Source organism: Sus scrofa, unplaced genomic scaffold (genome assembly GCF_000003025.6).
Source record: "Sus scrofa isolate TJ Tabasco breed Duroc unplaced genomic scaffold, Sscrofa11.1 Contig1914, whole genome shotgun sequence".
Taxonomy (NCBI): Eukaryota; Metazoa; Chordata; class Mammalia; order Artiodactyla; family Suidae; genus Sus; species Sus scrofa.
This window is the reverse complement of record NW_018084979.1, coordinates 779,502-794,784: the sequence shown is the minus strand read 5'-3', so window position 1 is coordinate 794,784 and position 15,283 is coordinate 779,502. Positions and strand designations below refer to the sequence as shown.

At 56.2% G+C, this 15,283-nt stretch overlaps 1 protein-coding gene across 5 annotated transcripts in view; it reads right to left on the bottom strand.

Annotated features, from left to right (window-relative positions):
* Positions 1-15,283, bottom strand: part of PPP2R5C (protein phosphatase 2 regulatory subunit B'gamma) — a 138,813-nt gene that overhangs the window by 4,828 nt on the left and 118,702 nt on the right. For 3 of the 5 annotated variants that reach the window (XM_021081605.1, XM_021081604.1, XM_021081602.1), the window contains 5 exons: positions 13,899-14,069; positions 12,811-12,938; positions 10,751-10,852; positions 9,444-9,516; positions 4,850-4,966 (listed from right to left, as the gene is read on the bottom strand). In XM_021081605.1, the coding sequence (XP_020937264.1) occupies positions 4,850-4,966; positions 9,444-9,516; positions 10,751-10,852; positions 12,811-12,938; positions 13,899-14,069 (591 nt within the window). The remainder of the gene's footprint in view (positions 1-4,849; positions 4,967-9,443; positions 9,517-10,750; positions 10,853-12,810; positions 12,939-13,898; positions 14,070-15,283) is intronic. The other 2 variants (XM_021081606.1, XM_021081603.1) reach the window with 1 other exon arrangement.

Below are 15,283 nucleotides of genomic sequence, written 5' to 3'. Positions count from 1 at the left end.
GAGGGCTCACTGCTTAATTCAAGACAGAACTCACCAAAGTCTGCTAAGGGGCCAGATCTCTGGCTTCGCCAGCACAGGCCGGGATGGCGGGGGGAGGGGAAGACACTTCCTTCCACGCACCACGCGCGCCACGGTCAGCTCTTCTCCTACGTGCACAAGCCTCGCGGGCATCCCACGCATCGACGGAGGAATAACCTTCACTGCCCGCCTCCTGATCTGCACGGCTGACTCGGCTTTCCTCCCCACCTTCTGCTAAAAAGGACGACTAGGAACATTGTAAATGTCACAGTTCCCGTTGTGGCACAGCAGAAACAAACCTGACTGGGAACCATGAGGTTGTGGGTTTGATCCCTGGCTCGCTCAGTGGGTTAAGGATCTGGTGTTGCCATGAGCTGCGGTGTAGGTGGCAGACGTGGCTTGGATCCCGCGTTGCTGTGGCTGTGGTGTAGCCCAGCGGCTACAGCTCCAACTGGACCACTAGTCTGGGAGCCTCCCTATGCTGCAGGTGCGGCCCTAAAAAGCCAAAAAAAAAAAAAAAAAAAAAAAAAAAGACTGATAGAAATATCATTCACACGAAATTTACCAGTTTTCTTTGGAGGTTCTATAAAAGGGTTACGGGAGTTTTTTTAAAAAAAACCTCAAATTATAGTTCTGATAGGAAAACATACAGCAGAATTTCTCCATGAAGTTCTAACCAACCGCATCAGGGCCTGGATTCTTGCACAATTCCATCATTTCTCTCGCACACGTCCTGAGCCCACATTCAAATTATTTCAAGGAAATGAGAAATTACTTTGGAAAAATAAAATGAACTCAACAGGGCATTGAAAATGTTCAAACTACTACACAGAAAAACTGAAAAACCTACTTTGGAACTCTGATAACATCTTACGTCAATTTGGTCCCCAAATGATGGATATAAATTTCCCCTGCATCTTGGTACTTTTGCTTTTTTTTTTTTTTTGGTCTTCTTGTCTTTTTAGGGCCACATCCGTGGCATATGGAGGTTCCCAGGCTAGGGGTTGAATCGGAGCTACAGCTGCCGGCCTACGCCACAGCCACAGCCATGCAGGATCCGAGCTGCTTCTGTGACCTACACCACAGCTCACGGCAACGCCGGATCCTCAACCCACTGAGCAAGGCCAGGGATTGAACCCGCAACCTCACAGTTCCTAGTCAGATTCGCTAACCACTGCGCCACGACAGGAACTCTGATACTTTTGCTTTAACCACAGTGTTTTGGCGAATTCCGGGAACGTGACTCCAAATTAAGAGTCTGTCATACCAAGTATTGCACCTGAGACCACGCTCTTAGGTTTAAGAAACAGCTTCCACTACATAGGTTGATACTCACACTGACATACAGAAAGCTACACTAAGTCTTAAATGGGTCATGCTAGTCTTTCCCAGAGTTATTTCAGTTTTTTTTTTTTTTTTTTTTTTGCTTTTTAGGGCTACACCCACAGCCTATGGAGGTTCCCAGGCCAAGGGTCGAATCGGAGCTGCAGCTGCTAGCCTACACCACAGCCACAGCAATGCAGGATCTGAGTTGTGTCTGTGACCTACACCACAGTTCACAGCAACGCTGGATCCTTAACCTGCTGAGTGAGGCCAGAAATTGAACCCGCATCTTCATGGATACTAGTCAGGTTCATTAACTGCTGAGCCACGAAGGGAACTTGTATTTCAGCTATTCTTGATCTCTGCGTTTCCACATGAATTTTAGCTACTCAATTTTTAAAAACACAGGTATTGCTGGGGTTCTGACTGGCCTGTGTCAACCTGGTAGAGAACTGCTCTCTTAGAAGCCCAGTCTTCAACCCAGGAACGAGATCCGGGGACATCTGCCGAGGGGGAAGGAGGGGAGTCGGTTTTGCAAGAATGTCAATTACACAGAAAACCCAGTCGCACAGTCTGATTTCAAGAGTCATGAAAACAAACCAGCAAGACAAACACGCTCTGAGCTCTCCAAGAAATACCCTGTCTGCACAGCGTGACTCAGAACTCTGGGGACCGTTCTCCTTGTCACCTGTGCAGGTGCACCTCCTCCTGGGTCCCTGGACGGTCAGCCAGCTGGGAGGTTCCCTGGGCAGTGGCCACCACTGCCGCTTCCAAGGCCGTTTGTCTCAAGAGGAGAAGGCCATTCGGATTTGCTTCTCAGTCTTCTACGGGGTAAGCCCTCCACCAGAACCACGGCCACAGATGGGGTGATCACGTGCTAAGTCCACGACATTCCCCGCGTGGTGTGTTCCTTTCTTAGGTTTAACTCTCAAGCCCAAGGACGGACCAGAAAGAATCCTCCAACCCTGCAACGTCTAGCGTGGAAAGACGGCTTGTAAGCCATCCATTGCCCTTCCCACGATGGGCACCGGGCGTCCTGAGCGACCTGAAGGCTACGTGGTCACAGAGCTGCAGACAGGCCTGCCGGGCGGGGGAGGCTGGCCGTGGCTCCCTCTGACTGTCCGCATCAGCAGGCCTGTGTGCACGTCCTCGGCCCACCTGAAGCCGGAAAATGAAAACGGTGATCGAAGAGCTGACCTCAGATTCCGAGTGAAGGAAAAAGTCAAGAAGGAAAATGAATACCCGCACAGAGAAAAACAGAAGGCTTTGCATGGTTTTTATTCAATTGATTCATTGCTAAGAATACTGTGAGAAAATTCTGGAACCCAACTGGATTAAGTAAAAAATGAGCTCCTGATGTTTTTCTGCTATTTTTTTTTTTTTTTTTTTTTTAATGGCTACATCTGTGGCACATAGAAGTTCCCGGCCAGGGACTGCATCTGAGCTGCAGCTGTGGCAATGCCAGATTCTTTTTTTTTTTGTCCTTTTAGGGCCACACCCGTGGCATATGGAGGTTCCCAGGCTAGGAGTCGAATCGGAGCTGTAGCTGCCGGCCTGCACCACAGCCACAGCATCTCAGGATCTAAGCTGCGTCTGTGACCTACACCACAGCTCACGGCAACACTGGATCCTTAACCCGCTGAGCAAGGCCAGGGATCGAACCTGCGTCCTCATGGATGCTAGTAGGGTTCGTTAACCACTGAGCCACGATGGGAACTCCCAGTGCCAGATTCTTGTTAACATACAGTGTTGTGCCAGGGATTGAACCTGTGCTTCCACAGCAACTCGAGCCTGAACCGCTGCAGGTGGTTTCTCAACCCGCTGCGCCGTGGAAGGAAGTCCTCCCACTGTGTTTTTAGTTTTTGCATCCACCTGCCTCTATCTTAAAGTGAGGCTAAGAGCTCACTGGGTAGGAAGAGGCTCAGATGGGTCAGTGTGGGCACTGTACCCCAGCAGCAACATGAAAAAGGCATGTGGACCAGTGCTGTCAGGCTGGAAAACAATGCCAGCCATGCACGTAATTCCAAATCTTCTAATAGCCACGCTGAAAGCGAAAAGCAACAGGTGGCATATCTTTTAATAATCTTTTTTTATTTAACCCAGTGTATCCAAAATATTCTCATTTCAACGTAGCATCAATAACAGAAACTAGGAATGAGATGTTTCTAGGTTCTTTTCTTCACACCGAGCTTGGGAGCCCCTGTGTCAGCCGGGGTAGACAGAGCAGGGCTGACAGCCCCAGGTCACGGGGGCGTTGGGGCTGCCGTGCTCGGCAGTGCAGTCTTGATGGCCTGCTGTGTGTGCTCTTGGTAACATCTGATCCTGTTGCATCAAGGGGGGAATATAATTTACTTGAACTAAAAACAGATTAAAAAACAAACAAATAAACAAAAAATGGAGTTCCTGTCGTGCTGCAGGAGAAACAAATCTGACTAGCAGCCTTGAGGTTGTGGGTTCAATCCCTGGCCTCTTTCAGGGGGTTAAGGATTCGGTGTGGCTGTGAGCTGTGGTGTAGGTTGCAGATGAAGCTCAGATCTGGTGTTGCTGTGGCTGTGGTGTAGGCCAGTGGCTACAGCTCTGATTAGACCTCTAACCTGGGAACCTCCATATGCTGCGGGTGTGGTCCTAAATAGACAAAAGACACACACACACACACACACACACACACAAAACCCCTCTCTGAGCTCCTAACGACTCTAGCATCTATAAACCACCTTCATTTACTTAGTCTGCAGTATTTCAGCTAATACTCTAACCTGTTTCCTTTCAGAACTGCAGCATTGTCTTCAGGGATTCTTACACAGCTCAAAGGGGTTAAAGTTTCAGTCAGAAAGGGCTAAATCCAGTTAGCCCTGTATTCGTCTGTGTGGACTGAGAACAGGGGGCGTGATCAGAGGTTCACAGCCACTGCAAGGCCCCTCACACAGGCAGGAACTCCACACACTGCCCTCGTTAAAACCTAAATCCTGTGTGTTCCCAGTCTAGCCACAGGATCTTTCTTTGGCTCGGTGGTCATCTAAACATGTGTTTTCACAACCTAAGCGTGGGTGTTGCACAGGTCCTGGCAGAGCCCTGGCCCTGGTGCAGGAGGGTGACCTTGCCGTTGGCAGGACCAGGGCTCTGCTTGGTGTCCTGGGGCCTGGAGGCCGGGACTAGCTCCGCGGACAAGTAAGAGGGGAGCCCTCTGGGCCAAGGCAGAAGTCGGAGAGGGCCAGAAGGAGCAGAGACAGAGGCTATTATTACTGCAAACCTTTGGGGTTTTGCTCTAGTTAACATCAGACTGGAGTTCAGAGTCAGGAGGGCTGCTGTTAGAGCAGACGGAGGCGCAGCTCAGGGGCACTTCGTCCCTGAGAACGGCTCCTTCTGCCCTGGTCACTCCGGGTGTCGACTGACCGTCTCCCATGTGGTCACCGACATTTTTTCGCTCCCGCTGATGCCGGAGGCGCTGCTGTCACAGCTCCAAGGTCACGCGCACGTCTTAACACGTCTCTAAGGGGCGCGCTTTTACCTGGCGAGCCTCTTCGTTCACTGTCTTTCCCAGCGTCTGCGCCTCTTCCGATAAAGGCCCATCTGTCTCCATTGCCACCGGAATGCTCAGGGCGCCCGCCTGGCTACACACTGCGCACTGCAATGCAAAGCGCGGAGTCACTGGGGGTCAGTGTGGGCTCGGCTCAGGCCTCGTCCCGGCGGCACCACCCCACCGATGCCCCCCCCGGAAGGGAGCCCAGGCCGAGGCAGCGTGGCCTACGGCTGTAGCACCTGGGCCCTGCCGTCTCCTGCCGTCCAGGCCGCCGTGGCCTCCGGCCTCCTGACTCCCAGGGAGCAGTGTGACGGGCCCCAGGCCTTCCCGCGGCCACCTGCCCCTCCCCAGCTTGCTTCACTCCATCCCCGGCCTCATCCTATTGTGCTCTGCGCTCTGCCCAGACAGCACAACCTCCAGCAGCCCCACTGCTCACATCTCACTGCCACCGGGATGCCACTGTGGCCACGTCAGAGGGTCCTGTTGGCTCCCTCCCCTGCTGTCCGCAGGGCGGCCCCGGGCTCCAGGGTGAGCAGCACCCCACTTCTGACTTTGGTGAGTGTGATGCGGGCCTGAGACCAGTCAGAGGTGGTTGTGATGCTTACCATGAGCTCAGGTACCTCTGACGGGTGACTGTCCCTGGTATGTACTGTCCCCCCCTTGGGCATCTTCCCTCAGCCGGGTACTCCAACATCTCACACCTCTTGTACAAGCCTCTCAAATGTGTGCTATGGTCCCGTCTGTCTGGCAGGAGGACGGAGGCAAGGAGGGGCCTGGCCCTGAAGCTCACGGGCCACGGGCCTGCACCTCTCCCGGCCCGCAGCTGAGCCCCTGCCTCACCCCCCGACCCCTGCCTCCCACCAGCGTCCAGGCAGAGCAGCTCGACCTCCGATGGGACGCGCATCAGGCCTCCCCGTCCCGAGCCTCGCCCAGCCTCTGCCCAGCCCCGTTGCCAGCCTGCTCACTTGCACAAGCCGTGTTCTTGGCTCCATTTCGTTTCTTCAACCCTGAGGGTAGCCAGCTCCCCACTGTGTCCTCTGCCCGCCACTCCCATCAACCCCGCCTGGCAGCAGCATTTCCAAAGGCTTCTATGGGAGCCCCGAGGGCGGGCCCTTCCAGGCTGCTGTCTGCGCTGTACCCAGAGGAGCCCGAGTCTGCCCAGGCTCTGCCCTGGACGACACTGTAGCACCTGCACGCGGTTCTGGGGACAAAATCCCCTCGTCCTGTCCCTTCTCCGAGCCCTCCCCACGCTGATGCTCCATATGCCTCGAGCCCCTGATGGGCTGAGCCCCTCAGTTGGGACCTAAAGAGGCGGCCCCACCCCCGAGGGGCCCGGCGCCCTTACACGGCTGCGGTCCTGGTGCTGTGAGGACACCCCAGCCTTTCTTTACGTGTCTAAGGACCTGGCCACCACTGCTGGTGCACCCCTCAGGCGTGTCTCTGTCTGACCCCTGAACAGAATTCTCTGCTGCTATCCGGCTCCCTTCGTGCACCAGCAGCTCCCTGACACTGGGGGCCATGGCCTGCTCTCATCTCTGTCCTGGGCAAGTTCCACGACTTGGGACACGTGGCTGGTGCCACCCCATCTGCCAAGAGAGGAGCTGGGGGCCTGCACGTGCCTTGTCCTCAGGGGCTCGGCCGGTGCGGGTAGCGCACAGGGCACAAACCACGAGGTGGCGCAGGGATCATTTTTAACCAACAGCCCAGATTCCGGCCACGGCAGGAGACCAGCAGCGCTCTACGTGACAGCTGCCGGTGGCCGTGCCCAGGGCAGTGCGGGCTTGGTCCCTGCTGGGCTCAGAGCAGAAGGGGGTATGAACGAGGAGCCACAACCTGCCCACAGTAAACCCATGTCACTGGCAGGGCCTCCAGCAGGCTCGGGCAGCAGAGGGCTTTCCCCGGGAACGAAAACCTTCCCAAGGCAGAAGTTCTCAACAGGTGCAGTAAGGAAGGTACGTCTCCCCAAAGAGAGACGGGCGGCCAGACTCCGGGCCCCGGGCCTCCTATGGCACCTCCTTGTCACGGCAAAGGCACAGGAACCCTGAGCCAGAGCCACACATAAAAGTCCCTGGGGAGCCTTGCTTTCATTTCACGGGATCCCCACAAAAGGGAGATGCGTAAAAATGTCACCCAGCCCCTGGGTGGATTAGGAAAAGCACATCTATATTAGAAATCTTAAATAGTTCATGATGTTAAAAAATTACATCATGCCTGACATTAAAAAATCCCAACCGAAGCTCTACCACTGCTAGGACATGAGTGAAATCCTGAAAGGCCCCCCTTTCCAAATCCCAGCGGGCCTGACCGGGACATCCTCGCATCCCCGGGGCGGATGAAAGCCTGGCTTGTGAGAACCCGTGCCCTCCGGTGAGGTGCTCTGAAACCACCTCTCACAGGGCGGACGGCAGCACCCGCTTCGCCTGTGCAACCGCGTAGGCGCGTTCCCGAGGCAGGGAGCAAACCCTACCATCCGCAGCCGTGCTGACTTGCTGCTGTCATGAATGGGAAGCAGCGATTACAAGTGAGGAAAGATTTTCTCTCCAGAGAAGGAGCGGCAGGTACCAAGGCCCTAACTTTCGGCTCTGAAATAAGAGCTCACGCCCTATTCTCCGTTTCAGACCCTGTGCCGTGAGCGGGGCCGTCACCGAAGGTGGCAGCAGAGACGCGGCGGCCGTGCCCGGGCAGCGCAGCGCAGGGCTGAGCGCAGGCAAAGCCCACGGCCCGGACGCTGTTGCCTGAGGCATTTTTAAACAGAGCGGCCAAAGGGATGGAAATGGGATGCAAGAACGCGCAGACAGAGTTCAGAACACGCGAAATGAGGACACACACATTTAGGAAGCAGCAGCTGCCCCAGCACAACAGCGGAACCGCGCGCTCACACCGCCAGCGGCTCCTCCGGTTCGTCCGGAAAAGCTCTGCGCGCTCTTCCAGGAGGCCGCCCCTACACCGCGGGGAAAGCAAATACGACCAGGCCACGTGATCTCCATGTAGTCTACAGGCCTTGGAGGGTGTGTGATGGGTCCCTGGCAAGCCCGATGGGGACCCCGTCTGCCCCTGGGCTGGATCCCGTCCCAGCTGTGTGGCTTTCCAACCAATGTCAGTACATTAATCTCACATTCCACGTAAATTCTATTCTTGAAAGTGTATATCCACAGCCATCTACCTAAATTAACCACTGCGCAGTTTCACGGTCGTCTTAAAACAGCATTTCTGGGTGAGACCATGGAATAGAAATGGTTAGAAGCACGCCAGTTACTTGTTTCCGGTGGCATCTAAGACATACACTTAAGGCAGTCATTCAATTTTCCTTGACTGTAATTTCATCAAAGGGAATGCAAATCAGTATGTTATGATTCAGGTAAAGTGCACACTCTCACCTTCATATTCACACACGCTTTTTATTAGACACCGAGAGACTGAACCCCCCTCCCCCCAGCACTGAGATGACAATGATTTACGCGCCCCTCTCACCAAGGAAAACCCGCAGACCGCTTACAATCCGGCTCACCTTGTAGAACCTTTTAGGACTGCAGGGGCAGCTGAGCAGTACTCCTCAGAAAGCAAGCTCTTTCCTGGGGAGTTGAGGACAGCCTGGGAACGCCTGGTGCGGCAGATTCACGCACAGCATGTTTCAGGGATGATCAGATGGGCACGTGGCACCAGGAGGAAGGTCTGCCAGGGGGTTCCCGCTGGAGCTCAGCAGAAACAAACCCGGACAGGATCCATGCGGATGTGGGTTCGATTCCTGGCCCTGCTCAGTGGGTTAAGGATCTGGCGTTGCCGTGAGCTGTGGTGTAGGTTGCAGACGTGGCTCGGACGCTGCGATGCTGTGGCTGTGGTGAGGCCAGCAGCTGCAGTTCTGATTGGACCCCTAGCCTGGGAACTTCCACATGCCATGGGGGTGGCCCTAAAAAGACAAAAGAAAGGTCTGCCAGGACAGTCCCCATCACCTGGACCAGTGGGGACACCACCAGAAGGTCACGCGCAACCCCCAGACCCCGGCCACCTGGGAGTCACCTGAGTCGGCGCCACGCGGAGCGGGCCTCCCAGCCACGGCTCCAGAAGCCCCATCGCCTGTGCCCACCGCCAGGGCACATCAGGGCTTAGTCGTGAACACGGCCGACTAACGATAAAGGCTCAGCCGGTAGAAACCTCATTTTCGGAAAGAGGACATCGACTCCACCCTTGGTCTAGTTCACACCTAATTGCTTTTCCTTTAGAATCGATCGAAAAGAGCAGGAAACAGGGTCTGAGCTACGGCATCTATGACATTTGAGAGAGAAAGCAAATGGCAACCTTGGCCCAAAGCGAGGAGGTACTGTCCCGCTCTTTTTACCACAGTATGTTCATAAGGCTCTCATCTTATTTGAAAAGCAGAATAAGAAAAAAAGTCAATTCTGTGGTAAAAACTTGGTGGGGCAAAATAAGTACTTATACAAAAGTTGAAAAGTATTTTTATTGCAGATATTTTAATATACAGTGTTAGTGGAATGGATTCCCCCCAGATGAAGCCACATTCCTATCTCATACAAACACTCAAGACACACCCTAGCCGTTTTCACGTTACTCTCTTTTTTAGTACCTGGGGGTTTGCTTTGGCTAGATTCTCTATTTTAACCCACGCTTCTTCTCGTTCTTTCATTTTTAGCTTCTCTCTGAAAAATAGTAAAATGTCACTGGTGTTAGAGAAACGAATCAAATTCAAGAAAACCTTAGGGGGATACAGGGCCAGCAATACAAGGCCTCTTTTTTCTCTGTCACTGTCTCATTCCACAGATGTCACTGTGGTGACTGCAAAGCTCGTAACGGGAGAAAAATGAAACAGGACTTAGAGGAAAAGAGTTAAAAATACACATATACCGAAACTTTAACGTGTCTGAGAGTCACGCTCTTAGCAACCGGGTGCAGGCACACCCGTCTCCTTCCTCGCCCCCGTTTTGGTGCCCGGCCGCAGGACGTCTAAGACCCTGATGAGAAGCTCACACGCCGGTCCGCAGAGCCAGGGCGCGGCGTCCCGGCGGAGCCCTTGGAGAGCTGTGATGCTCCATCAGGGAGACGACCTGCCATCGCAAGGGCCCAGCGTTCACTCCCTCCCGCCTGAACCCCACGCTCGGCTGCGGGAGGAGCGGCCAGGCTGTCCGAAGGTCTGCAGGGCCCGCCGCCCGCCTGTCCTAGCCCTGCAGCCGGCCTCTTGCTCATCTGGGTCTCGCTGCCTCGCTCCTCCTGCCCTTCCCAGGTACCCACTCCGCGAGGCCAGGGTCTCGGTTTCATTCACCGCCGTGTTGCTGGAGCCCAAACGGGGCCTGGCCTGCGGAAACGCACCACGTCTAAGGAACGAACACGGCACCTGGCCAGGACGTGCTGCAGGTGACGCCTGTGCCTCGGAGGGCTTTGACCTCGGCCAGCTTCCAGCGACAGGGAACCCCGTCTGCCCGCAGCCCGTACTTGACTCTCAAGAGGCGATTTTGAGAATGAAACACACGGTTGGCACAGCCCAGGGACAGGGTCACCGTGACTGTCCCCGCACAGATGTGGCTCTGCAGTCCTCAGCATGAGAGCAGGGCCCCGATGTGGGAAGGTCTTAGGTGCCAGATTCCAGAAAACACTGCATTTCTGGAGATCAATAAACTAGAACAATAAAGCAAGGCTGGACCAAGAGTCCTGCCCTGTCACACGACCTCAGAGCCTGCAACTCTCATTCCCGCCCAGTTCGCCTCAGACGTCCTCTGAGAACAGTGAACATTCTGAAAGTTCCATTCGTGGCCTAGGTGCCCTTTTGGCGAAGATGATTAAACCGGGAGCATGACAGCGGGAACAGCTAACTTCAAACACACGTTCTTCAAAAGGAGTTCTAACCAGGACCCAGTGGCTCTGGCAAGGGGCACTTACTTGAGCTTCTCTGCTTTGAACTGCTGGGTGCAGTCATCGAACAGCTTCTGGTTCATCTCCATGAAGAGCTTCAGCGCGTTGTAGATCAGGCCGTGTATCGTCCTGCAAGGAGAGCTGCCAGCTGAAACCCCGGGGCTTCACCTCCGGAGCCCGGCCCACTCCCTCCCGCCGGCCCGCCCCCGACCGGTCAGCACGGCCCGCGGCCCCGTTGCCCAGTCGCCTAAGCGCCGAGCCTGTGACTGAGCCGCTCGCCGGATCCGAGGAAGAGCCCCCTCGCCACCCGCCTTCGGGCGCCTGGGCCCTTGGGCTCGCTGTCCCGGCTGAGGGCAGCCGAAAGCCACCGTGCGTGGAAAGAGTCTGAACGTGCTGAAACTCCAACAAATATGGTTCAGGGAGTTCCCGTCGTGGCGCAGTGGTTAACGAATCCGACTAGGAACCATGAGGTTGCGGGTTCGGTCCCTGCCCTTGCTCAGTGGGTTAAGGATCCGGTGTTGCTGTGAGCTGTGGTGTAGGCCAGCGGCTACAGCTCCGATTCAACCCCTAGCCTGGGAACCTCCACATGCCGTGGGAGCGGCCCAAAGAAATAGCAAAAAAGACCAAAAAAAAAAAAAAAAAATATGGTTCAGGCCAACTTAATCAGAGAGACGCCAATGATGCAGACTCTGCTTGCTACCAATGTCAGCTCACCGAGGACAGACAAGTTAACTGTAATAATGCCAAAGCAGGGCTGGGAGAGCTTTCAGTGACACCAGCATGGGACAGCTTATTCAACCCTTCTCTCAGGCTCTGACACGCCGGGGGGCAGGGGAGCCGCCCCACATCCAGCGGAGCCGCGAGAGGGTGTTGGCTCCTTCCGCTCAGATGCAGCCCCCACGAAGGGGCCCGCAGAGAGACGGGCAGAGAAACTGCCCAGCAGAGCCTGGTCAAGACACAGAACTGGGAGCCATGACAAAAACAAGTCATAAGTACTTTTTAATTCCCTTCCTAAAACCCAAATCCTATTTGGAAAAACACCTAAAAGGCCCTTTCTTTCTGTGCAGTGGGCAGCGACTGGAGCCTGGTCAGAGGTCAGCGCCGGCTCTGACGTCACACGAAACCACACGCAGGGGCCGTGGCTCAACTCTGGGGGCTTGTTAGCCTCTGCCGAGCTCAGTGAAAAATAAACATTACACAGAAAAGGTTGAGGAGTGCCCGTGTGATGCCGCAGGTTAAGGATCTGGTGTGGTCACTGAGGGAGCCCGGGTTGCTGCCGTGGTGCAGGTTCACCCCCCGGCCTGGCCGAGGAACTCCGCATGCTGTTCCTCGGCCAGGCCGGGGGGGAGCAACCAAAAAAAAGGAAAGTCGTTTTGGAAGCGACGTAGGAACCATGATGACCACTCGCCCAGTGTGTCCCTGACGCCGGCTGCTGTCCTTCCTTCTCCTGTTCGCGGCGCCACGGCCAGCCCTGCTGAGGGGCCAGGGACCCGACAGAGGGTCGCTTTCTCCTACGCCGCCTCCACAGCAAGGCTGCTCGACAGCAAAGGCCGCCGTGTGGTGTGTTTGTGATTCCCCATCACGAAGGCCCGAGGCGGGAGCCCACGTTCTCAGACGGGCCGCGGCGGCCAGAGACGGGGCGAGCCGAGGAGGGGGTGCGGCAGGGCCGCGGCAGCCCCGCAGGCCTCCGGCAAACGGGGGGCGGCCTAGGTGACAGATGGCGCTCTGGCGGCTGTGAATTCTGACTGGAGGGCTGCCCGAGGCGGCGGCAGCGGTGGCGTCGGGGAGGCGAGCCCTGAGTCCCCGGCCGGGGACACGCAGAGGTCAGACCCCGGGGGGACACGCCGACCCTCACCGCCTCCGCAGGGAACTGAGGCGGCGGCGGCGGCGGCGGCGGCCCGGAAGGTGCCGGGGCCGCGAGGGGGCGACGTGCGGGGCGGGCGAGGGGCGGCGGGCACAGCCACCACGGGGTCGCCCTCTCGTTTGGTCACTGATATTCAGACTGGGACTCAACGGTCATGGGTTTCAAGTACCAGCAGAACCTGCAAAGCTTAAAAACGACTGGACGCGAGGTGGCCGGTCCTTACTTGTTCCAGTGGGTCTTCGAGTTGCGGTACAAGGACGGGAACATGATGGGCAGGATCTTGGCTGCGTTGTCGCTGATCAGACTCATGATGTACTCGTTGTTCCAGTAATAGAGCGCCCGCTCGGCCACCTGCGAGAGACGGGCACGGTGCTCCTGGGGCGACTGAAACAGTCGACAGACGTCCGGCGAGCTGTTACCTCCGCCCAGTGGACCCTCTAGGCTGCAGCCCTGGGAGCCTCGACAAAGAGGCAGACGGTCTCCTGTCCATCAAGACCACCGTCCCTGGTTTCCCCGCGAGTTCAATAAACATCCCTGCTGGACACGGGCCAGGCGCTGAAAGGGCAGGTCAAATGAGTCCACTGCACGGTCCACCACCTGCCTATCAGGTGTCTACACCACGGGCAGTGCTGCTGGGCACGGAGGACCCTGCAGTGACCCAGGTGAGGCAGAATCTCGCCTCCAGGGCGCTTCCACCACATGCGTGAACAGAGAGTGGGCAGACGGCCTGCCCAGGAGAAGAGATGGCCCTGGGGAACAGCAGCTGGCGGGCGTCCCTGCAGAGGGACCCAGGGAGGGGCAGGGGATGGTGGCTGAGGATGAAGGGGGGCAGCAGGGTGGGCACCTCGGGAGGCGTGGGACCACCACGGTGGCCAGCTCCAAAGCCACTGGCAGCGTGGACCAGATACCAGGTGGGCTGGGCTGCCACGGCTGCCCTCTCATGCCAGGCTGCTGATGCCCTGCAGACCATGAGGTTTTGCTCAACCTGTGCCTGGACTTCGCCCTTGTTCGCGATGAGTTCACAGCAAGTATCGTCTCAAGGACACAGGAGGCCGGGTCCCCGCGTGTTGAATGGAGGCCCACGGGCTGGAGATGCGGGAAGTGGGCAGTGACCCGCCTGAGGCTGCTCTCAGACAGGTGCGTGGGAGCAGCACAAACCACGGCCACGCATTTTCTAAAGGTCTAAGGGGTACAAACTCATGCGTGTCGTAAACGAAGAACGGACGGAGGGAGGGGCTCCGAGGCTGGAGAGCTGCGCCACCTCCGCGCGCCGCCCGCTGCCCGCCGCCCGCCGCCCGCCGCCGGCCGTACCTGGAAGTGGGGGCTGGAGACGCACTTGGCCAGCTGCCGGAACAGCGGCTCCATGATCTTCACGAACTCGGACGGCTCGATGACGTCCAGGATCTCCTCCAGCTCGTTGAGAAACATGACCTCTTTCGGACTGTGGGTCTTTGGCCAGTACTTGAGAAGGGCCATTACCACCTGCCAAGAGACCACACGCCGCGTGACTGCGGTGAGAGGGGCCGCCTCCTCGCTCGGGGGTCTCCTCTGCGGAGCGACAGGGGACACGGTGCCTCTTCCCTCGTACAGGGTGCAGTTTTCCAGTAAACTAGAACGTGGGTCTTTAAAAATAATTTGAGAGGTAGGAAAACATTTTATATACTTTTACTTATTTATTTTTGTCTTTTCAGGGCCGCACCCGAGGCATACGGAGGTTCCCAGGCTAGGGGTGGAATCAGAGCTGTGGCTGCCAGTCTACACCACAGCCTCAGCCACGTAGGATCCAAGCTACATCTTTGACCTACACTACAGCTCACAGCCACGCCAGACCCTTAACCCACTGAGCAAGGCCAGGGATCGAACCCGCAACCTCAGGGTTCCTAGTCAGATTCGTTAACCACTGAGCCACGACGGGAACCCCACCAAATTTTATACTTTAGAATCACAACTTTAATTTATGTGACCCTCGCTTAAACCAACATGTCAGTGAGAGGCAGTTCCTGAAAAACAAACCAAACCAACAAACCAATCCAAGAAAACAGGCAAGTGGGTGAGTTCAGAGAGGAGCAGACCAGTGGGGAACACGGGAGTTCACGTGTGTGCCTCGGTGTGGAAGTCACACACACAGGAGCACCTGCTTCTGTCTCAAGGTGACTGTTCACGCAGGTTTATACACAAACATGCTACACGGTGTGCAGGTCCCAAGTGTTTCCAGTGGTGCTAAAACACACCAAAGCGAGAGACACCAAGCACGGACGTTGTTAGTAACCTCGGGACACCCCAGAGGCCTCACCAGAGATGGGGGCCCCACGGTCCCACTGTGGGGCCGCAGTGAGCAGGCTGTGGCCGCCTGGCCTTGGCTGGGACCCCACCAGAGCAGGTCTGCCGGCCAGGCGGCTGCAGCTTCCTGGTTGGGGGGTGTTGGGCATTCCCTTCTGTGCCCATCAGTGGACAGTGTTTCTGCCAGGCGCTCTTTCTTTACCTTGTTCTGCGGTCCCCAAATTTCCTACCACAATCACACCAGTAAAAGCGGTTCACCCAAAACATCAGATCCGGAATCTACATAAATAAAATCCCTAGAGTATCGCTACCCTAAGCCTAAAAGTACAAAAACCCAAACACTTCTGTATAGGAGCTCCTGCTGCGGTTCAGTGGACTAAGAACCTGACTAGGATCCATGAGGACGCGGGTTTGAT